Below are 22,476 nucleotides of genomic sequence, written 5' to 3'. Positions count from 1 at the left end.
ATGTTTATATCGCAGCATTTAGCAGAAATTTGCCATGTTCCTGATACTCTTACTTAACATAACTATTTCTGTCTACAGGAATAAACATACTATTATTAGAAATCATTGGTAATAGGCCAGCCCAGTTATGTTTTTTCTCTTGTCCTGATGCAACGTAGTTTTTGCAGCGTAAAAAGTAAGTTATATTAGTGCAAGTACATTTCAGTGGTAGAAGGTCATATATTCTGTCACCTCTTTAATAAGCTGCCCCTTGCGATGAGAGATGGGGAGGATAAACCTCATCTATCGGCAGCCTGAGGCTGCCTTGGGAAGCAGCCCACAAGCCCAACGATGTGATAGTACCAGATTCATTAAAGATTTCAAGGTATCTGTTCTTGAATGGAAATTTAAAGAATTGCTGCTTCTCAAGTCAGCAAGAGGTATTTTACTGCAGGAAGATTGTGCGGCTATTTTTAGCCGTGGGTACTGGTGAGGTGGAACAGAATATTTTTAGAGCTGTTGAAAATTCAGCCACTCAAGCTGGGTTCTTTTTTCCTCCCCTCACTCTAGTGCTATAGGAGCTTTTTAAAATCACAAATAAAATCAGGAGGATTTGTGTGCGTATATACACATGCGTGCATAGAGTTTGAGTTAAATATTTTGCACCTGTGAATGGTAATCTAATGTATTAAGACTGTTTTCCCCTCAGTTTTGCAAACTTATTACTCATTAAAAACGTTTGTTAAAATTTACAACCAGCAAAGCATAATTGGGTCACTCTCATTTAATATATGCCTCTCCTATATGCTGCTGGGAGCATTACTTGAACGAGCAGAACGTGAATAATTCAGGAGAGCTGTGGTGATGGTGAGCTGGTAAGGAGGACTCCACTCTAGTATTTCTGCACGTTTTATGCTTTTTAGTGTGTTGCACTAGTGGTAGGAACCTGCAAATGAACTTGTGCCCGTTTTAATAAGCCTCTGTATTCACAAGAGAATACAGAGTTTGCTCAGCCCTTTTCCTGGATCTAACTTGGATGAATGGTGAATGAGTTTGTATTCCCTCCCTGCCCTCGAGCACCTCCCGACCCCACAAAAACCAGGGACCAAAAACCGTAGGACAAGAGGATTTATTAGCAGTGGCTCGTCTGAAACTGTCCTTGTTGACCCTGCTTAGTTAAACAGCCAACCTGGAAAGCTTTTTGTTATCCACTTGCCAAAATCTGCCCTTTCAGATATTTCAATTATTCAGGAAACTTTAGCAAGAAGGTAAAATGGTACTTTTAGTTAGTGATATTTTAAAATTACTCAGCCTTTGTCTTTATATGTAAAAAATAACAATAGACAAGACACTCGTGCATTGTTTGTTTTCTCTAGTTTCTTTGGAGACCTCTCCTAACTAATCCTCCAAACTCTGCCCCTCTCAGAGGCTGCTAAAGGAAAGGGTATAAAATTTAATAATTCATAGCTGTGAAGAAACGATCCTGGCAACTTCCCTAGGAATGTTCATATTAATCCTGCTGCCCTGGCTGGATCTCGTCTTTATCAGATTCTATGTTCTATTTTAATCTGCTCAGTTTTCAGCTGGAGGTCTATTTTTGCCTTTCCTTTGTTAAATAATAATGGTTGTTTGCAGGGCATGGCTGCCATCTTGAGCCATCAAAATGATTTTCTTGTGCAAAATTATATCTCTATATATGCATAATTCTGGTTTTAATCACACTCTGGATCTTTAAAAGCAGACTGTGTTTCGCTTACCGGGACCCATTCACTGCTTCTAAACCCCTCAGAAATGCCAGATGGATTAAGAAAAGTCTGTTTGCTTTTGCCTGCTCTTAAATTTCAGGCTTCCACTAGCTCTTCCTTGCAAAAGGGGAGAGTTTGAGGCAGTTTGATGGGCTCAGAAGCCCAGTCTTCAATGGGAAGCTGCTGAATTAGCTCAGTTTAACATGTTCAGCATCATTTGTAGGGTAAGTACATCTAGAAATATCACACAGAGAGTGGAAAGACAGTGAGAAGAATATATGCAAGTTGCTTTGCAATGGGACAGGAGTCCCAACAGAAATGGGCAGTTGGTTTTAGAATATGGTAAAAAAGCACAGGCTACACGTCCTCGTGGTAGCACACGCTGTGCCGTGCACTTTGGGTTCAGATTTGCTCTTTTTGGGGCAGGCAGTTTGCTTCCAGAGGCAGAATTGCATCCTCAGGCTAGTTGGAGTCTGGCCGTAGCTCCCTTGGGTGCAATGGGGCTTCGCGAGGGCTGGGGCAGCTTTTCCCTCTTTCTTCGCCGCTCAGCACGTCAAGAGTTTTCAAATCTTCTTATGACGGGCTTCTGCATCATCTTTCTCTAATTAACAAGTTATTCCCTCTCTGCAATTTGGCTGTGTTGCCACGGGTAATCACGATGATTGCTTGTACACAAAAGCAGTGCGTTGAAAACGCTGCCTGGGTGTGTTAACGCTGTTTTGCAGCTAAGAAGAGATCAAGCAGCGTGTGATGAAGTGGAGCTGTGATCACTGGGGACCATCGATCTGTCAGCTCAGAGACTTTTGCTTACAGTTATTAAGATGAGCTCCTAAGAAGTTAATAGTCAAACAAAAGAAGAAATGGAGCAGGCCTTCAGTTTTTGAGTTAAATGGACAATATTTGAAAACAAACAAGCAAAAAACCCCACCGCAGCCTTCCTGCTTCCCTTTTTCAGACTAGGTGAATTCTAGGTAGGAACAAATGCATTGGCTATAGAGCACACAACCCAGTTCTTACTAATTCGTGGCTTTCTGCGGTTATTTATTTATTTTGAAGTTGTGAGTTTGCACTGGCAGTTTCAGCTGCTAAAAAGCTTGGTTCAAGCAGAGGATATTTAATGCCTTGTTGATGTGCTGGAAATACAGCTCATGAAGGAAACGTGAATTATGAAGGCTTCCAGGTCAGCACTGGAGAATGCACCCTGGCATTTCCTGCCTGACCAGCACCTAATCCTTTAATCCGGCCCGTGTCAAAAGCACCATGAAACTGAGTGTAGAAACTTCAGACTCGTTTTCCAAGATCACAGATTGTTATATAGCAGAAGTAAGTGGTGAATTAATAACGCAGGGAGGAACTGAGCGTGGAGTCTCTTTTGCTACTTGTTTTGTTCAAACTCTGAGCAGCTGAGAGGGGAGAAGATGACTGGGGAGACTTGGTTTTAGATTGTTCTTGTGGTTGTTAACTGCTATTAAACTTGTCTGAGTGATTAAGCCCTTAATTAAGGTACCTTTGGTTAAGCATTCGGCAGCCTTGTCCTACAATTAAAGGTGTTGGAGTTCACAGCAAACATTCCCAAGCCTGCCCAAAACTTCACTAGCAAAAGCAGAACTGAAATTTCTAAGCTCAAGCAAACAATTCATGGGAAGGAAATAGAAACAACAATGAAGAAATTGTAATTCTTTTAAAAATATTTACTGCTGCCAGTATTTTTGCCAAGGATGTCATGCAGCTGAGGTTGTTTATTCTTGCCCACGTAATGCCAGTGGTGACGTGCCCACAATCTGGATGACCAAGAGGGAGCTGCAGATCACCCAGTGGCTCTTGGTTTATTTTGCATGCAGGAATTGCTCCACACAGTAACTAACAAATTAACTGCATATGATTGCTGCATACAGTATAATAACATTCACATGTCTTGTAGCATTAGCTTATAAGAAGAATATGTAACTTGGAGTTGCTGCTGCTAATATTTACACTCAGGCAGTGTCTGTTCTGTGGTTGTTTCTGACCTATCACACAGTGCTTTCTAGTGAAACACCAAAGAATTCACTCGTCTGTCACTCAGGGTTGAGTTGGGAAGTGTACTATAGTAAAACAAAAAATGATAAACCTGTTATTTAATACACAACATGGTAATTGGGGGATGTTTTAATTTTTTTTGGCTTTCAGCAGATGCGATAATTGTTAAGTACAGTTTGATCTGTTCAAGTTCTGTAGCACCAAGATGAAGTTTCTGTCTCAGTTGTGTGCATCTCATGAGCTGCTGCATGCCCTTGCATACTTGTTGCATTTGACTAGAGAATACTGTCTTCTGGAAGCACCTCGAGGAGTGGTGTTTGTACCTCTAGTCACTCTGTTTGCTTTTACAGGCTAATCCACGATCTTGTGTGTTAAAGGAAGCAAAAAAAGTTATTGATGAGGATCTCTAAGCATTTTTTAATTTAATATCATAGAACATTTACAGTTAAGTTGCCATGACTGATGGAGAGTCTTAAGCTGATTTGTCTCTGCTTCACTGTTGTCTGTATCACTTTTTAATATATACTTTATGTATAAATATATAGCTTGTTTATTTTATTTTTATTTACAGAAGGCTCAAATGGTGGGTTTTGGGATTGTTTGTAGAAACAGACGTGTCATATTGTTGTTTGCTATAAAATTATATATGTGCATAATGTGTACATATTTGTGGACACTTTAGTGAAAGGGTATAGCTCTGATTATTTTCTATTTGCTGTTTTTTAAAAATGATGCTCTCTTGTTTTCTTCCAGCCTCAGATAATAGTCAGCGATTTCGAGAAACCTGCTTTGCGTTCGCACTGACACCACAACAAGTGCAGCAAATCAGCAGTTCAATGTAAGTGAGTTTTATCGATAATACAATATTTATTATCAATATATTATTATAATACAATACAAAGTCCTTTTCTGTTTAGTGTGTCCTAAGAGGTAGTGTGGTTTGCTAAAGGGTTGCCATACACAAGGGTCAATTTATAGCAAACTCTGAAAATCATTAATGATCTTACTGTATAAGTAACACATCACAACCTGTGTTTTGTCTTTGCCAGGGATATTTCTGGGACCAAATGTGACTTCACAGTACAGGTCCAGCTAAGGTATGTGTTCATATAGTCTGTTCTTGCTGCTGCTGCTTTTAAAAAATATTTTGGAAATGCAATGTATGCTCCCTCAGAAAGTCTGTCTTACCTTTGTGGAGGAGAGTTTCATCTTATTGTCTGTTATCTTGAGAAAAAAGATTTCAGCTGCTGGCTGCTTCGGAATGGGCAGACTGAACTGCGTGTCTCTGTCACGTGCAGCTTTCCTGAAGCTCCTGGTGGCCCCGTATCTGGTGTGTCAGCTCTGCATGTACTGCCTGCTCCAGCCAACTGATCTGCTTCAGTTCAGTGTTGTAGCTTGTGTGAAGGCTCCTCTCCCTATCTCCCTATCCCCCAGGGTCCAGGTGCCCTGGCCTTCAGACTCCATGCACGGGGAGGGTTGTTTTTCCTAACAGAGGTGTCACACTGTATTTGCTGCGCAAACCCAAGGGCTCTTCTGCTGGGAATGGGTCAGGTGAAGGAAAGGTGAGGGCAAGGAAGGAGAGAAAACGGGGAGAGAAGGTAACTCCCTTTCTTGAGAGCAGCAACCTGTTGGGCTGCGCTGCAAGGAATCGCTGTGCTCTGATGTGAAGGGATGTCTCCATATCCCTGGAGGAAATCCAGGGCATTTGGGAGGTCCCCTAGCTCTGCCCTTTGAGTGCATATTACTGCAGCCTTGGGCCTGTCAGCAGTTGGTGAGGTGAGGGAGGCTCAGCCTTATTTTGGTTTCTGTAGCAAATGAGCCTTTGAAACAGCAAAAACTGGTGGAGCTGAAGCAGGAGGCTTGATGGAGCACCACTGCTGCAGCTCGGGAGCTGGCCCGTTTGCTGAGGTTCGGAGCAGATGGTTCATCCTGTGGTTTGTGTGAGGAGTGAGGGGAAGGCAGCAGGACAGCCCCGTACAAACGGCTTCTGGAGCAGCAACCTGCCTGTCTGAACAGTCCTGCTGAGAGACCCAACCTGAGGAATCTGAGACCCCTTAGGAGGAACCTGTGGCCACCTTAACCCACACCTGTAATTTTGGGGGTCTTTGCTGCTTATTGAGCCATACAGCTAATTCCAGGACTGTGTTAGAAGGATTTGGCATGTCCTCACAGCTTGGTGGGAGAAAAATCCTTCTAGGAATGGGTGGGTTTATGTCATTTTAGAAGTGAAAGGTAACGGAAGCTCTTTGCATTCAGGTTTTGTTTATCAGAGACCAGTTGTCCACAGGAAGATCACTTCCCACCCAATCTGTGCGTGAAAGTAAATGGGAAACCGTGCAGCCTTCCAGTAAGTAAGCTATTATTTGGGTTTATGTAATCGAGTAGCATCGTTAGGAACTATTTGTCAGAGACGTGCCTGAGCATTTGTCCTAACTTTGGTTCTCACATTTTGAGTGCTTGAATGAGGGTGGATAGACGAATGAGAAAGCAAAATAAATTGTTTCTCATGAGACCAGCCACAGCTCCGGGAGATTCATTTTCTAGCAGAGTGACAGTAAACTTTTATGTTCTGGAAACATCCGGTGAATCTGCCTGGAATCGGACCCTGTTTTGGAGGTTGCGGGTACAGGAAAAGCAGCCACTGACGGGAGAGAGACACTGACTTCATAGTGCTGGGTTGTTGCAGGGGGTTGCGTGGGGTGGGTTTAGCCAGGCAGGTTCAATAGGAATATTGCCAGCAGAGAAAGGGGGGATGGCAAAGGTGCCCCTCGGCATTCCCGTGGGGAGCGGGAGGGTGTTGTGTGAGGAAAAGGACTTGTGAAATACACGGGGTTGTACTGTCTGTCGTGTATTTTTAAATTGCAGAGAGCACCTCAGTCAGGTTTCAGACAGAGCTGTCATTGGGGCAGGCGTTTGAGGAGAGGGAAGAGGGAAGGCACTTTTTTTTTTTCTTTCTTTTTTTTTTTTTTTTTCCCCTTTTTTAATGAGATTTTGAAAAAAAAAAAACCTTTTATTTTCAGGGCTATCTTCCACCAACCAAAAATGGTGTTGAACCAAAGCGACCTAGCCGACCAATCAACATTACCTCACTCGTCAGATTATCCACAACGGTACCAAACACAATCGTGGTTTCGTGGACTGCGGAAATCGGAAGAGTAAGTAACTCTGTGGCACATAATGCTGCCTAAGCTTATCAATTTTGGCTTTGACATATATTTGAAAGATTTGAGAGAGAAGCAAATTAAACGGTGTAGAAAATGCTTCATGGTTTAGAAAGAGGCTGCTCCTTCCTTGGATTGCGTTTCTGTTACATTGTGCCAGGCAGATAGGACATGCTTCCCTAGATCAGGACCACTCAGATTTTTTCATAGTGTGACCTCTTAATATTAAACAATACATATATTAAGCATACTTAATATTAAAGAAGTCTTCTTTTTATAATCTGTTTTTGTCTCTGAGTGGATTATAAAATGGACTAATTAGATCTGGAACAGCCTGCAACAAGTCACTCTAAGTTGTTCCTTGAATCAGCGCGTTGGCTGTCATTGATGGCAAACAACTACATATATACATTACAAAATCAATACATGCTTGAAAAATTGTGGCTTTGTGATTGCAACTAACTTGTTCTTTGAAGCCATGAGAATTATCCTGAAATGAAACTTTTTTCCAAGAACTTGCCTGTGTACAAAGGCCATGGTTCTTGAAACAAAGTGGGAAAATGCTTATAGTCTAAATGTGCTCAACAGCCAGATATGAAACTAATTATTAAATACCTTTTTTTAAGTCATCCTTTATGTAACAAGAAGTACGGGTATCTGAAACACTCATTTAAAAATCCACTGACTTTGGTTTGCAGTGCAGAAGTGCTTGCACGCAAGTTGATGAATCCTGGTTATCACTGTGAAAACGGTGTCACACTTTGGCTTTAGAACAGACAAGTAGTTAGGGAGAAGAAATGTCACGGTGAAAAAATGTGTGTGGACTCTGAGCTACCCTGTAGCAAAACTAGCTGTTTGCTCAGGCTTCTTAGATATAAAACCTTTGGATACCTTTTAACTTACAGCACAAAACTGAAGATAGTGGCAAATTCTTGTGCATTTCTTGCAAATACATCAGTCAGAACATCCCTGCTCATGAGACTAATGCTTCCTAATCTGCCTCTTTGAGATCTTGACAGTTAAATGCGAGAAATTATTTTATTTTTGGATGTGCCCATAAAGTACCAAATTTGAATTCCCTATCTCCCCTTCCCTTAAGAGTCAATTGCTTTTCTCAACTGCTGTACTCTACCTTTCCTGAAGTCATAATTATGATTTTTACACAATCTGTTTCAAAAGCCTTCTGTACAAGATGCCTTGGGCAAGTTTCTAGCTTTGTAGATTCAAGCTGTCAGTAAATAATTTCACAATGTTAATTAGCATTTTTCTAACTTCTATACTAATTGAGGCATTAAACAAACAAGTAAAGCAGTAGTGTTTTTTAATGATGTGAGAAGCATTCATTTTAAGAATAAAATATATAAAATGTGGTGTTTCTGATTCTATTTCAATTTGTGTGATTTTTATGGTAAGGTAAATTACCGAAATCCTGTTTTCCTCTTCTGGTGGCATCCTAAATAACAAGTGGTAAATGTCACAAGTGCACAGGGTTCTTTGGTTGTGTTTTTGTTTTGTGGGAACATTCCTGAGTGGGGGAAGGATTTAAAAATGTATGAATGTACCCCACCAAACTCCTGAACTCTTTAATTGTAGCCTGAAAACTTTACCAGTTCGCATCTTGCAGTCACTGCAGAAACACAAGGTCCTGCACGCACGCAGATTGCACGAGCATTGTATAAAATAAGTGATGTTTTGACTGAAGCCCTTTGATGTTGTTTTGCTCCTTGTTCTGTTTCCAGAACTACTCCATGGCAGTCTATCTGGTGAAGCAGCTCTCCTCCTCGGTCCTGCTGCAGAGGTTGCGAGCAAAAGGGATCCGGAATCCTGACCACTCGCGAGCACTAAGTATGTCTGATATCCTTGTTAGGGAAAAGGAAAAAGAGCTTTTGTAAAAAGCAATTTGAAACAGCACTGTGCTAACCAAGGTTTGGACTTCCTTCAATTCTCTGGGTTTTGAGAATCTGATAGTGCTGCTCTTTGTATTCAGCTGAAATTCGGAGACTCGGAGGCTTTGTTTGTGTTAGGAGCCAGTCCAGGAACCCTGTTGACTCTGCAAAGGGAAAAATGCAAGAGGCTCTTTCAGTGCAGTTCTTCTGGGTGTGCTTCTTTAAGCAGAGCAACGATATTTATGTAGTTAACTGATAACTCAGGGCTTGAAGAACCTAAACTAAATGGCTGATACTGCACCGTGATAGCAAAATGCTGGAGAAAAGGCCTCATTGCCACTTATTTTTGCTCCTGTGGCACCGTGCTGGGGATGAGCTCCTGGAGAGACAGTCTAGCTAATACCTCCCTTCCCCCAGATCCCAGTGCTGGCTTTCCTTCTTTGTTATTTCCCTGACACGTACGCACTGGTATAAGTTTATGTAATAAAAATCCAAACAAACACTGCTTGCTTTTCACAAGCATTGCTTTTCCAGGGAGAGGATGTAAAAACAAGCACCTGGCAGCTGCTGGTCACGCTCTTTAACGTCTGACTGGGAGACGCTCGGGTCATGTGCACTGTGCACTGCACAGGACCCTCTGCAGAATGCATGAAATTCGCTCACCAATAAATGCAGTGCTGCAAAGCCAGTGTATTAATTGCTTTGTATTAATGTAATGTGGTGATTTCAGTGCACAAAAATCTAACCATGAGTTTCCTGGTGGCTGCTACTCTCATCTGCCATTAACTTCAGGCCATTAGCTGATCTTCTTGACATATTTAAAATAATTTTCAAGTATGTAATTGCATGTATATGAAAAGAGCCATCTCTGTATGAATATTTTTTTCTAGGGATCCTGGTTTAAGATGAACTTTTCCTATTTCTAGCTTGCTTAAATGTTGTAATTTATGATCTTCCCAGAGAGTAAAGACTGCTTAGATTACATGTTTACTGGGGAAGCGTGTGGTGTGAAGATACTCACTGCTGTTTGCTTCCGTTAGACATGGCAAAAGTTTGGCATGTGTAATTTCAGGCCTGTATTACTTCTGTCATTCAATTTGTGTCATAAATTAACTATAAAATTAATGCTTTCTTCTTTCAAATAACAGTTAAAGAGAAACTGACTGCAGATCCAGATAGTGAAATAGCAACAACAAGCCTAAGAGTTTCTCTTCTTTGTCCAGTAAGTATTTTTAATTCCCTCAAAATGGATTCTGACAAAAACATGGCTGTTCTGGGACAAGTTTTGAGTAGCAGTTAGCTTGTGTTTATTTGCTTGTTAACTTTGGGGAAAGGATCTGCTGCTGAAGTCTTTTAGCAGTGTTTTAAGCATGTATTTTACCCCGACCAGATGAGTATCCATTAACTTGAAAACGCGATTCAAAACTATATGTAAGCGTGCATTTAAATCTGTCACTAGATCATGTGAGTGTCTGTGCAGCTTGGGTCCTTGGTGCTTGGTTGTGATAAAACCACTCTCAGCAGTAAGGTAGGTGAATCTCTCTACTAAAAATACCTGTTAAGTTGGTGTCTGGAGCCAAATAATTGAACATCTTTTAATTGAAGGTGATTATATGCATGTATGCAGTTTGGGTGGTTTATGGTCTCAGCTTGAAAATGAAGCAATGTTTTAGAAGATGTTCAAGCAAAATTATTGCTGAATTTGAACACAGAAAAGTTGCTAAAATTGATGTAACAGGGCACAAATACTCTATCTGACAAACAGCGTGCGAGATACAGATCCACCCAATGTGGAAGTTGTAGGGACTGGTTGTATCTTGATCCGTTGTTGACCAGGTAGATGCAGGAATAAGCACTATTTTCTATCAGGCTTTACATTGTCATTGGCTGGACTGCACAGTATTAATATTTTATGCACTCTTTATTTCTTTGGACTTCTTAAAATTTCACACTGCTTTAAAATACTTGCTTTCTGCATTGATTGACATGGTGCCTTTATTGCAGCGTAACTTTTTGACCTCTTGTTAAGATTAAGGATGCATCTGTTTCCTGGTCTAGCTCAATCTGCTCATGCTTGACAAGAAACTTTCAGTTTCGAAACCTAAAGAAAAGAGCTGACTTTGTTCTGGCAAAATCAGAGCTTATTTTTCAAGTTACTGAATATCTGCTTAACCTCCAGCAATGTAGTGGTAAACTTCTAGATATGAAAGTTCTGTTTTGCAGAATATGCAGCTGAGATTGCAGGTTTTTTTTTTAAATAGAAGTACATGTATTTTTCAGGTTATTGTAAGTCTTCAAATGTGGTATTTTTGTGATCTTCAATCTCTGATTTTCTCCACAACAGTATTGATATTGACTGTAAATAATACTGCTTTTGTAAGGAAGTTATTTGTTTACAGGGAAGGTACAGAGGCTACATTAAAAAAAAAAAAAGAAAGAAATACTGATCTTTAAAACTATAACCCGGTGATCTATAATCTTATGAATCTATGTCTTGCATCAAGAGTTATGCAGTGTTGAAATACTTAGGAATTCCAGGTCGACGCTTGGCAGCTTATTTTGCTGAGTTGTTCTAGCTGAATTCTTATGGTGTTGTTAGTACTTCATTATTCCAGACAGTACAATGACAGTCTTGTTATTGGGGGTTGTTTGTTTGTTTTTTTTTTTTCCTTACTCCCTAGGCACAATATTCCTACCACTTAAAATTAAATAGATTCCAATAAAGGAAAAATATAGTAATCCGTTAGTAGGAGTTAAATGACTGTAAGAATGTAGAAGTCCATATGTATTAATTCGTTATCTTGAAATAATCGTTGTGTATCTTCTGGAGTTATAGATGTTTGATTCAATACTTGATTTGGGAAAGCTGTCAGTTAAGGCAGTTATGTTTCTTCATAGGTCCTTCCAGGCGAGTTTTCTGGCAGAATACTCCTGCTTGTCCTAATCATGTCCCTCATCAATAAAGGTTGTTCAGCTCTGCTTTTCAATGCATCTTTTTTCCTAGCTGACTGATTCAGATGAGTTGATACTAGAGGAGGAAGATACTCTAAAAGCCTCTTCAGGTGCTTGTAAACTTGCAGTCCCCTAAAGAGGTCAAATTATTTTGTTTTCTCAAACTTTTTCAGGGAAGAAAATGAAATACCCATCTGACTAGCTCTTAGGAAGCCCTGCCTTTTTTCAGATTTCCTCTTAAATTAGTTCTTTACTAATCAATACACAGAACAATGTCTACAGCAGGTTATTTTGGGCACATTTGCTTCTTTGTCCTTTTGATAATGTCTGCAAAATATACGTACTTGACTGATTTATTTTTTCCTCCTCTTCCCCCAGTACTTTGAGCATTTGATGCTCTCTGGTTTCACTGCAGCTCCTAGAACAGTCCCCCATTGCAAAAGCTTCCTGGGACAGGGACTGCCCCTTGCAAACTGTCCCCTAAGCAGGAGGACAGTGATGGGAGGCCGCTAGGAAGGTTCAGCCCTCAGTTCTGATTTCTATTTTGCTATAAACTCCCTATTTTCCCTTGCTAATTTGTCAGCTTCTGGCTCAGGGAGAACTTTTGAAATAAATATTTTGTGCCTCATTTCAAATGCTTGGCCAGTGTATGCTTTGAAAGTACAAATGATTATTCAGACACCAACAGCAGAATCGGAAATTAAAGGCTACTCTATCTAATGCTGTGAAGATGCTGTTCCCCCAGTCTCATGCATAATGGGTGCGATGGTCTCATGGATGCACCTCGGGAGAGTGGGTTTAATAACACAGCTTATAAGCTTTATTTTGCCCCCAAAAAAGTGTGGTGAGAAGCACAGCAAGTGGTAGGAGAAGGAGAAAACCACACCAAGTAAGTGGTAGGAGAAAAAGCTGTCTCTAACCCTTGGCCGAATCTGCCCAAGTGAATAGGCAGACGGGATGTAGCGAAGATGTATTTCAGGAAGACACTTGAATTTATGATTTTTTTTAATTAAAAATAAATCCTCAGGCTCTGCAGCTGGACAGAATACATTGCTGAACAAAAATTGCAAATCTGACATTTACTGTAGGCTTGCAGTTTCATTTACAAATTCTGAACTCCTGTTTTGGGTGCATTTTTTTAACTTGAGAACATGGCTATGTTTTAGAAGCTTGTAAAATAAATTAATGCAGTGTTTCTTTGGCTGCCAAAGGCAGGAATGAGAGCAGTGACAGTGCCGGGAAAGCCTGTTCCCCAGAAGTTGGGCACATCCCTCCTTTTATGCCCTTTTCTTTTGTCCATGTTGACACTTGGCCAGTGTGGCAGGGCTGATCCAGGGTGTTCTGTGCCAAAAACGGGAAGGAGACACGGACCTGTTAACACTGTGTGTGCTGATGCTGTCTGCTTGTGTCCTCATAAATCCAAATGCTGCATGGAAATTACAGGCATGGCTTTGATACCAACAGCTTGTGGAACCATTTGAGGTTCGAATGTGCTTTTTTGCTTAGGAGATGGGGTGTGGATGTTGTTCCTGCACCGTGTCTGCCCCTTGGTTTCATTTTGCCTCCTTGGGTGCCCCTGATCCCACCTGAGCCGGGGACACATCTTGTGCCCAAAGGACACAGCCTGGGAGCTGCGTGTGTGGCAGGAATAACCTGCTCCGCATGGATTTGGGAGCGGAACAGGGTGTCCACACGCCTGGAGCGCCTCCTGCCCACTGATCTCCACCAGGTCCCGAGCTCCCATCCCGCTGGCTGGCGGATTCCGGACAGTCCCGGATGGCCGGGGATAGGGAAGGGCGCCCGGTGCCACAGCGGGAAGTTGCCGAGGGCATCACGGGCCGAGCGGAGCCTTTGTTCCCGGTCCCGGCTCTGGTTTGGTGACGCTGCGAGGTGAGTGCCATCCTGTGGCACCCGGCCCACACTGCCGCCGCTCGGCACCGGCACCGGCACCGCCTGCTCAGCCGGCCCGCAAACGGGCCCTCCTGCCAGACCCACAACCTGCTTTCGTTTAAATACATGCAACTTGGGGGGGAAAAATACCCAAAACACCCTTCAAATACTTGGTACAAATTGTTCCTAATAAAGCAATAAAGTGCTTTTTTTTCCCCCTCCTGTTTGTCCTGTTTGGTTGGGTTTTATGGGGGAAAGTTCTTGTTTAGGAAACTCTTACTTCGTGCATTCGCTGCTGTCATTAACCCCCCTCCTAAACTGCAGCATAAGAACGTAAGTACTTAGCCAGAAAAACCTTGTTTTTTGAGGAAAGGAAACGCACTTACTGCAGGTTCATATGAAAATGCTTTTGACTGTCAAAATCAATTTTGCAGTTGCCATAATCGTGTGTTAGTGCTTTACGGTGCCGAGCTATCGAGTCCAAATCAAGATAGTCCCGTGGTAGAGCTCAGACCAAACACTGCACCATGTAGCTGTCCAGGGCTGCCCTGCCCAGGTGCTCACGAGGATTTTTATTCTCTCCAAGTCTGTATTAGCCTGGCTACAATTTGTGTCAAACTCTCGGCCTGCCAAACCTGCTGCCTTGCCCCTTCTGCAAGCGTTGGAGAGGCTGGTCCCTGTGTTCCCCTCCTGCACCAGCTTCCAGCAGCGTTTGCTGGCTCTTTATAAGGTTAAAAAGATAGCATGTATTGCAGGGAAAAGCCAACTATTTGTATTTTACCTAAGGAAAAAAAATCAGAATTTCAGGGCATCTCATAGCTGTATACCAAAAGGAGAATAGCTCAGTGTCTTCACAGTTGGTAAATGTGACTTTTTCTTGAGGAGTAACTTCCTGACGGCCCCTTGGGAAAAGCAGGGAAAATCCTGGAGAAGCAAGCACACCGGGAAAGGAGCCGGAGTCTTGCAAACGTGTCTCAGTCTGTAGGGTCAAGTTAAGCAACTGAACAGTTACAGAACGGTTCTGATGACTGAAACATGGACAGTCATTTACAGACGATGTAAGTGTGTGTTTAAGTGCTAGGAAAGGAATGAACTGTGTTTATCAACTTTTTAAATACTAGCACAGGAGGAGATCGTTTTTCCTCCCGGCTGGCCCAGAAACGGACCCATGAGAGAGGCCGCAGGCTCTGGTTTGGGTTTGGGAGCAGCGAAGGGTGTTGTCCACGCTCCCCTTTATTGGACGGAGTCAGAATGTGACTGTTGTTAACATCTCTCATGTTAATACTGTGATCACATCTACAGACGAGGAAGGGTGGAACTGTGTATATGTTGTGCCTAATCTAAACTTGGGTTTCTGTTAGCTCTTTCCTGAGTAGAACACGACCCGTCTCTGTCTCTTTTCAGACACAAAAGTCCTGTTTAATACTGAGATGATGCCAACTTTTTCCTTTTTTTCTCTTTTTTCTTTTAAAGCTTGGTAAAATGCGGCTAACTATACCATGTAGGGCCCTGACTTGTTCACACCTGCAGTGTTTTGATGCCACTTTATATATTCAAATGAATGAAAAGAAACCAACTTGGGTTTGCCCTGTCTGTGACAAGAAGGCTCCTTATGAGCATCTTATTATTGATGGGTAAGTAATGTTTGAATTAAATGATAGACCTAATTTACCCTTTCTGCTTACCGTTTTGTGCAGTAGAGAATACAGAGCATACCTCTAAAATCTCAATTACCTGGACATTAGATGTTTTGTTGATGGAAAAACTCTTAATCCACGTGCATGTTCATTCTGTATTCTGGAAGAGTTGTGGTGATCTCCAGATGTTAAAATTAATAGTAATAAAGCGAATTAATAATAATAAGTATTGCTTCAAATTCCAGTTAATCCTCCCGGGAGCATTTCTCTCACATATCCCAACCCTAGGAACTACTGCACAACTCTGACTTAGTTTTTATAGTGGATGCTCATGATAGATCAAATAAGTATTGCCATCCCCCAGATGCACTTTGAATTCCATGAACAATTTCACACTTGGGGAGTTTCTATATATAGGAGATGACAGCGAGATTGATTCCCTGGTACTGCCTACCTGCAGAGCACTTAAAAAGCTAGTACTGGTCTCTGTGAAGAAACGTCAAGTCTGAATTCCTGTGTTTGTGTTTTAGTTCCTTAGATAGGAACCTCCTCTCCAAAGCTTGATCAAGGAGGGGAACGAGCCCAGAATATTTTACCTGAGTCAGAACACCCCCTGTTTCCCTCAGATAAATCACTTAGTCTTTTTTAGTGAATATGGGCTTCGTTTTGGTGACCTGCCAGTGAAGTATAAGATATTGTCCTAATTCTCTGTGATCTCCTAAGAAAATATCTGTGGTGGAGATACTTAGGGTATGCACAGGTTACTTTGGATTCATGGATTTACAAGTCCTTTGCGCTGGAATAAAGAACTGCATTTGCTTGTTTGAGGTGTCAGTCAATAATAGTAACTAACTATTATTAGAGTAATAGTAACTAACTATTATTATTATAGACTAACAGAGATAATAATCAAAACAACGTATTAATCTTATTTCTTCCCGTGTTGTCAGGTGTGGATGTCAGAGATTAGGTGAGAAATTTAAAGCATTTCTTAGAGAAAGTTATTTCTAGAAAATCTTTCAGTCTGGGAAAGAGTGAACTTTCTCACTATTTTGAAGCAAAACTCTTTCCTACATAGAACCACAGGAATAGTCTTGGTCAAAAGCCGCAGTTCCCAGTGGGAGAGATGTGCCAGGTTCCTTGTCTTAGGAGAAGAGGCTCTGAGTTTAGACTGGCATTGCAAAGCTTTGGCAAAGCTTTAGTTGAAAATGGGGGGGAAAAAAGAGATTTCAGGAATTATTTGTCTCAGTGTGTCAGCTCAGATGTGTCAGCTCCTTTAGGGTATGGGCTTCCTTTGTCAATTAGTTATTACCAAAGGTAAATGTGGATAAATAAGGGATTTTTCATGTGTGTTGTTCCTTTGTTTTGGGAAATGGCCATTTCATGTCATAAGATCCAGATGATTCCACATCTTTACCTCTCAACTGGATATGCAGGGTTTTATTTTAGATAATAACCCCTCCTTAGTAAGGAAAAAGATAGGCAGGGGCAGTACAGCAAAAGTTCTCACTAAAGTCTTTCTCAGCACTATAATTTAAACTTGTATTGACCAGTAACAAAGATACTGGAAAAGAAGTTTGAATTAAGCTCTTTCTGGGGACTGATGCTAAAAGTTTTTGATTGACAGGTTGTTCATGGAAATCCTGAAGTATTGTACAGATTGTGATGAAATTCAGTTTAAGGAGGATGGATTGTGGGCTCCTATGAGATCGAAAAAGGAAGTGCAGGAAGTAACTGCGTCTTATAATGGAGTTGATGGTAAGTCCATGCCTGGCCTGAATGCTGAGCTGCCTATGGAGCTTCCTTGCTCCATAGCAAGTGCTCGTGTCTGCATGTTGCTCATACCTTTTTGATCAGTTACAAAAAAAGATGGCTTGAGAAGTGCCTGTTTGGGGTTGATGGCGCTTTTAAGATTATTTGAAACCATTTTTTTTTTTTTGTCTTTTGTTCTGAATTATAAGCATTGCTTATGAACGCATATACTAGCTGTGATATGATTCTGGTGTTGCAAATTATAGCTTATAATGTTGACTGACTTTGTATAGGGTGCATAAGCTCTTCCATGGAACACCAAGTGTCTTCTCACCAACAATCAAATAAAAATAAGAAAGTAGAAGTGATCGATTTAACCATCGACAGCTCGTCAGATGAAGAGGAAGAGGAACCATCTGCAAAGAGAAGCTGTCCTTCCATATCGCCAGCGTCACCATTAAATAATAAGGGGTGAGGAGAAAAAAAAAAAAACAGAAAACATGTAATCCAAAGCAGACAGAATATGTTCACTTGGGAGAGTATTGAGGACTTTCAGAAGAAACTGTATCTGGAAAGTTCTGTATTTAGAGTACATCCCAATGTAGCATGGTTTGTAGCAAATTAGTTTGATCTCAGCTTGCAAGGCATGACTAGACAGAATACAAAATATGTTACTAATGTATAAAATGTATACAAAATGTAAAGAAAGCTGACCATGATAGTTTTATAGCTTTTGAAAAGTAAATTTTGGGGGTACTAAATGTGTAACACTCTATAAACGGTTTTGAAAATGGATCTTGTGGAAATAAGTACAAAGCAGTGCCAGAAGCTGTGTCTTAAAAGTATGTTTTTGTAGCTTTGGCAATGTTTTTTTCCATAGTAAAATAAAGCAGCAGCACACAGGAGGGAGAGCAATGAGAAACATCCTTGGGTGTGGCGTGGGAGTGCGTGGGCTTTGCCAGTGCTTGCTGCCAGCAGCATGATAATAAGAATGCCAGAATAACCTGATTACACATAAGTAGCCAAGCTGTTAATAGCAGCCTGTTTACATAAACACGCCAGGATGAAAACTGAGGCTAGAGATCCCGTGTTGAACTGATTACTACTTCAGGGATGTAAACTACTCAGTGATCACTTAAAACTCTTCAAGACCTTTTTGGCTGTCTTCCATTGCTAATTACCTTGTAGAGCACATGCAAATATCTGTTGTTCTGTGGATTTTTTTTTCTTTGTATAAAATACCTTTAGGATTATTTTGTCCTTGCTTAAGAATATTTGTAAATATATGTAGCAGAGATCCTAATAACATTTATAAGGAGAACTATCATTTTCTATTGTTTAAGATTTTTTTCCTCCTTGATTATAATTTTGATAAATTTTAGCTCTTTGGGCTGAAATTTGCTATGCAGCTTATAACAGATCCTTGTTTCTTTCAGCATTTTAAATTTACCCCACCAAGCATCTCCTGTGTCAAGAACACCAAGCCTTCCTGCTGTTGACACAAGCTACATCAATACATCACTTATTCAAGACTACAGGCATCCATTCCATATGACACCTATGCCTTATGACTTGCAAGGTAACTATTTTATTTTATTTTATTTTATTTTATTTTATTTTATTTTATTTTATTTTATTTTATTTTATTTTATTTTATTTTATTTTATTTTATTTTTAAGTACAGCAGTAATGACTGCTACAAAGAGATTTAAATGTGCGGCTGTTTGACACTGCAACAATGCAAAATATTTGATATAGGAAGCTAAGATTTTTTTTAATAGTTTAGCTTAGTATCTTAATGTTTTAAAAGCTTGATCTCCCTTTCAAGTGAGAGAATCCAGCAGTGAAGAGAATCTGAAATTTCATCAGAGTCATGCTGGTTAAAATAATTTTTATTTAAAAAAATGGTGGAGGAATGAAGAGGTGCTTGTTTATTTTGAAAACTTAACTTTTTCCTTTGACTTTTTGCAGGGTTAGACTTCTTCCCTTTCTTGTCTGGAGACAATCAGGTAAGTCAAAGCAAATCAAGGCACAGGGCAGAAATTGTTTTTTGAGAAAGACTTAATGGCCTGGATGTATGGGCAAGGAAGGAAGGACATACGGTGCAGGTGTAAATGCAGGCTGCGGCCTTGGTTTGTACACATAAAAACGCTGTAACCCAACAGGAGCATTATCTAAATGTGGGAGCAGGATAAGGGTATAACAGAGCATGACCTCTTTATTTCCAAAGGCCAGGCTCAGTCTTGGGGAGCATCCCTTGCCACGGCAGAAGGCCCAACAGGTCCAGCTGCCAGCTCCTTAATTTGGTGAGCTCCGACCTTTGATCATCTAGCAGTGCTGGGCCCCATCACTGGGACCCTTGCTAGACCTCAGGGCAATTCTGAGAGTCGGGGAAAGCTCTTTTTCTGAGGCTGCAAAGAGGAGGAAAGCTCGGTCCTGTCCAACATAGTTTCCCAGTTTCTTCTTGGCATCAGTAAGTGCCTGTTCATACCATGCTTCCCACTTTTTTGTAAGTAATTACTGAAAGAGGCCAGTTTGCTACTGGCTTCTCCCATGCTATGAACTAAACTGGTTGTTCTCAAGCCCTCCCACTTGATCCCTTCTCCTCCTGTGCCCCAAGAAAAGAGGGAGCCGGGTGGCTTGTCTGCCCGGTGTCCCTTCGTGTCTGCTCCTCGGTCTCAAGTAGGAGAATTGCACGGAGTGCAGAAGGATACTCTCAGGTGACAATTAAGCCCAGACTCTGTGCTGTAGAATTTGGGTTCAGAAAAGCTATCTTGATATTCAGTAAAACATAAGTATGAGAATACTCTGAAACAAGTGTTATGCAAGTGTGGTGTTGCACTGAGAGGGCATTTTTATGCTAGTGCATGTAAGACAGAGAACCAGCCTGCACGGATGTTTCGTGATAGCAGACAAATTACAGGGAGAAAATCTGGTTCTTGGGAGCCAGTTCTTGCCTTTTGGGGCTGTCCTTTAAAGAATATAACTTGGGACAACCCTTGCTTCCCCCGATGGGACCGAGCGTGCTGTTTCTAAATGCATTTTTTACAAAATCATGCTTTCCTTCACCACCAGTGATTAGCGCATAGCTTCAGCAGCTGTGGTGGTTGTGTGACTTTTGAGGAGAGGAAAAGCTGAAAGTTGCTTTCAATTTGGGGGAATTTTTCCACCAAGGAATTTTTTGAAGAGGTAAAAGAATGCTGCTTGTTACTGTTACCTGCCACTTGGATGTCTTGCAATATTGTTGCTTTTCTAGTGTTTGCTCTTACTAATACCAATATTTCCAATTTCTTTTGGCTTCAGAGCTCAGGGGCTGCAGAGGTAAAAGTTCACTGCATCGGTCGCTTACCTTACAGAAAGGTTGAGTAGACAAGCTGGCGTGAACTCCAGAAGCTGGCAGAGCTTTAGCTTACAAGTATATCTTTGTGCTGCTCTGAAGAAAAATGGTGGTTTCTCAAATGTAACTTGAAAATGTTGTTTTTCCCCCCCAGCATTACAACACCTCCCTCCTTGCTGCTGCAGCTGCGGCAGTTTCTGCATCAGATGATCAAGAACTCTTACACTCTCGTTTTTTCCCCTACACTTCATCTCAGATGTTTCTCGATCAGCTAAATGCAGGAGGAAGCAGTTCTCTGCCAGCCACAAATGGTAGCAATAGTGGCAGTAACAGCAGTCTTGTTTCCTCCAACAGCCTGCGAGAGAGTCATGGTCACCCCGTTGCAAGTAGAAGCAGCACGGACACCGCGTCCATCTTTGGTATCATACCAGACATTATTTCATTGGACTGAGTTTCGGAGTGAACGAACTTGTCAGAGGAGATCTTTGTGCTTGGTTTTACCTTATTATGTTTAGAAACATAGACAAGTTTTTTTCCTTTTTTAGGGAAAAAAATTTACGTGTACAGAGAACAAAACTATATTTTCAGTTTTACTTTTGTATATAAACCTAAGATGGCCTCACTGGTAAAAATAACAAAAAAAAATCACAAAACAAAAAATAACAAAAACAACAAAAAAAGAAACTTCAGTTTATGGACACTGAAGACTTTACACCTGTGCATTTGTCATGTGAGTTCCTTTTTTTTTTTTTTTTTCTTTTTTTTTCTTTCCTTAGTGTGGACACAAATGGCATTATTTTCTTCACAGTGTAACATAAATGGGAAAGGAACTGAACTTTTAAAGTTCTAACTTGTAGGAGGTTTTTTCTCCTCTCGGAGACATTTACCTTTGGTGGTGGAATCTAATTCCCCCATCCCATTTTTAGTGCAGATTTTTTTTACACTTAAAGTGGAACAAACCCTACCCTGTTCCACAGCATTCCCTCTGTTTGCAGGACATATACCCTTTCAGGAGTGACTTTTTTTTTTTTTTAATTACATGCTTTAATCAAGCATGTTGTAAGCTCATTAGTGCACCAATTATCCTTGTGGGCCAGACTCAATAAAATCCTAGGCTGAGCAATTGTTTGGCTGCACTTGTGCGAGACAAGACGGAGAATTTTTATAGGCTCTAGCCCCAAATAAAAGCATTGACACGTTCGACTGTAGGTTTTTGTTTCTAATAACTTACTATGAAATCCTATTAAAATAACTTAAGGTCCTAATCAGCAAAATATTAAGCATGTGTCAGTTTTAAATTTGTGGAACTGCTTGTGCTTTAAATTTAGCCATGCGTATGTAAGCGGCCCATTGAACTGAGGCCTTCCTTCTTCTGTCTGGGAAAACCTCCTTTTAGTTGCAGTAGATCCAATTTCTGCTTAAAAGTGAACTTGTTCAACAAAAGGAAGAAAATAGCGATGCCAACGTACTATTGCATGGATTGTGCAGCTGATACTACTGGTCCTGACTTCACATTCATCAAAGCTAAGTTAATAGTTAGTGTTCAATGCGAGTGTCTTAAACCAAAAACCAACCCGATAAAACAGCGCCGGGGCCCATGCACTGAGGTGAATCTCTACCTACTGAAGTAATGGGTTTCAAATTCAGTTTCTTCTTTTTGGCCTTTTAAGTATTTTGATCGATTTCCCTGTTTTGCAGTATGTTTATGTTGAACTTTGAGTCATACTTGCTTCCTGGTTTCTTTTCTCATTTTTTGAAGTTGTGCATGACATAGGAAAATCTTCTTTTTTTTTTTTTTTTTAAACTGATGGGTCATTTGGGCTGATCCATCCTTGTTAAAGAGTGAATTGTGTAAATAGCTGGAATGCATTTTTTCAGGAGATTCTTTAAAGTTAAGAGTAGGGGGAGAGAAGGAGGTGATTCTCTTGTGTCCCAAAGTCCATGTCAGAGAGAGTAAATATTTCCTCTGGTGTGAAAAATATTTTTTTAACTGGTTGAAAGTGCAGGTAACAAGTTTATCAGGAAAGATAGTAAGGAATACAAAAAAAAAAAAAAGGCAGATTCTTGTCTGAATTTTTAATGTCCAAACTATTGATAGCAGCTAGTTGCTTTGAGCAT

General features: G+C 40.8%; 1 protein-coding gene across 2 annotated transcripts in view; it reads left to right on the top strand.

Moving 5' to 3' along the window:
* PIAS1 (protein inhibitor of activated STAT 1) overlaps window positions 1–21,687 on the top strand; it is a 50,914-nt gene extending 29,227 nt beyond the window's left edge. The window contains exons 3-14 of one of the 2 annotated variants that reach the window (XM_088533817.1): window positions 4,497–4,581; window positions 4,793–4,840; window positions 6,000–6,090; window positions 6,764–6,898; window positions 8,644–8,749; window positions 9,939–10,012; window positions 15,106–15,266; window positions 16,897–17,027; window positions 17,315–17,492; window positions 18,458–18,600; window positions 18,993–19,030; window positions 20,513–21,687. In XM_088533817.1, coding sequence (XP_088389943.1) covers window positions 4,497–4,581; window positions 4,793–4,840; window positions 6,000–6,090; window positions 6,764–6,898; window positions 8,644–8,749; window positions 9,939–10,012; window positions 15,106–15,266; window positions 16,897–17,027; window positions 17,315–17,492; window positions 18,458–18,600; window positions 18,993–19,030; window positions 20,513–20,809 — 1,487 coding nt within the window. In that variant the 3' untranslated portion in view covers window positions 20,810–21,687. The remainder of the gene's footprint in view (window positions 1–4,496; window positions 4,582–4,792; window positions 4,841–5,999; window positions 6,091–6,763; window positions 6,899–8,643; window positions 8,750–9,938; window positions 10,013–15,105; window positions 15,267–16,896; window positions 17,028–17,314; window positions 17,493–18,457; window positions 18,601–18,992; window positions 19,031–20,512) is intronic. The other variant, XM_088533882.1, reaches the window with a different exon arrangement.
* Window positions 21,688–22,476: the final 789 nt, after the last annotated feature.

The sequence above is a fragment of the Tinamus guttatus genome, unplaced genomic scaffold (genome assembly GCF_059628265.1).
Source record: "Tinamus guttatus ecotype Peru unplaced genomic scaffold, ASM5962826v1 Tinamus_guttatus_pri_ptg000004l, whole genome shotgun sequence".
NCBI classification, from domain to species: domain Eukaryota; kingdom Metazoa; phylum Chordata; class Aves; order Tinamiformes; family Tinamidae; genus Tinamus; species Tinamus guttatus.
This window is presented reverse-complemented; position numbering and strand designations above follow the sequence as displayed.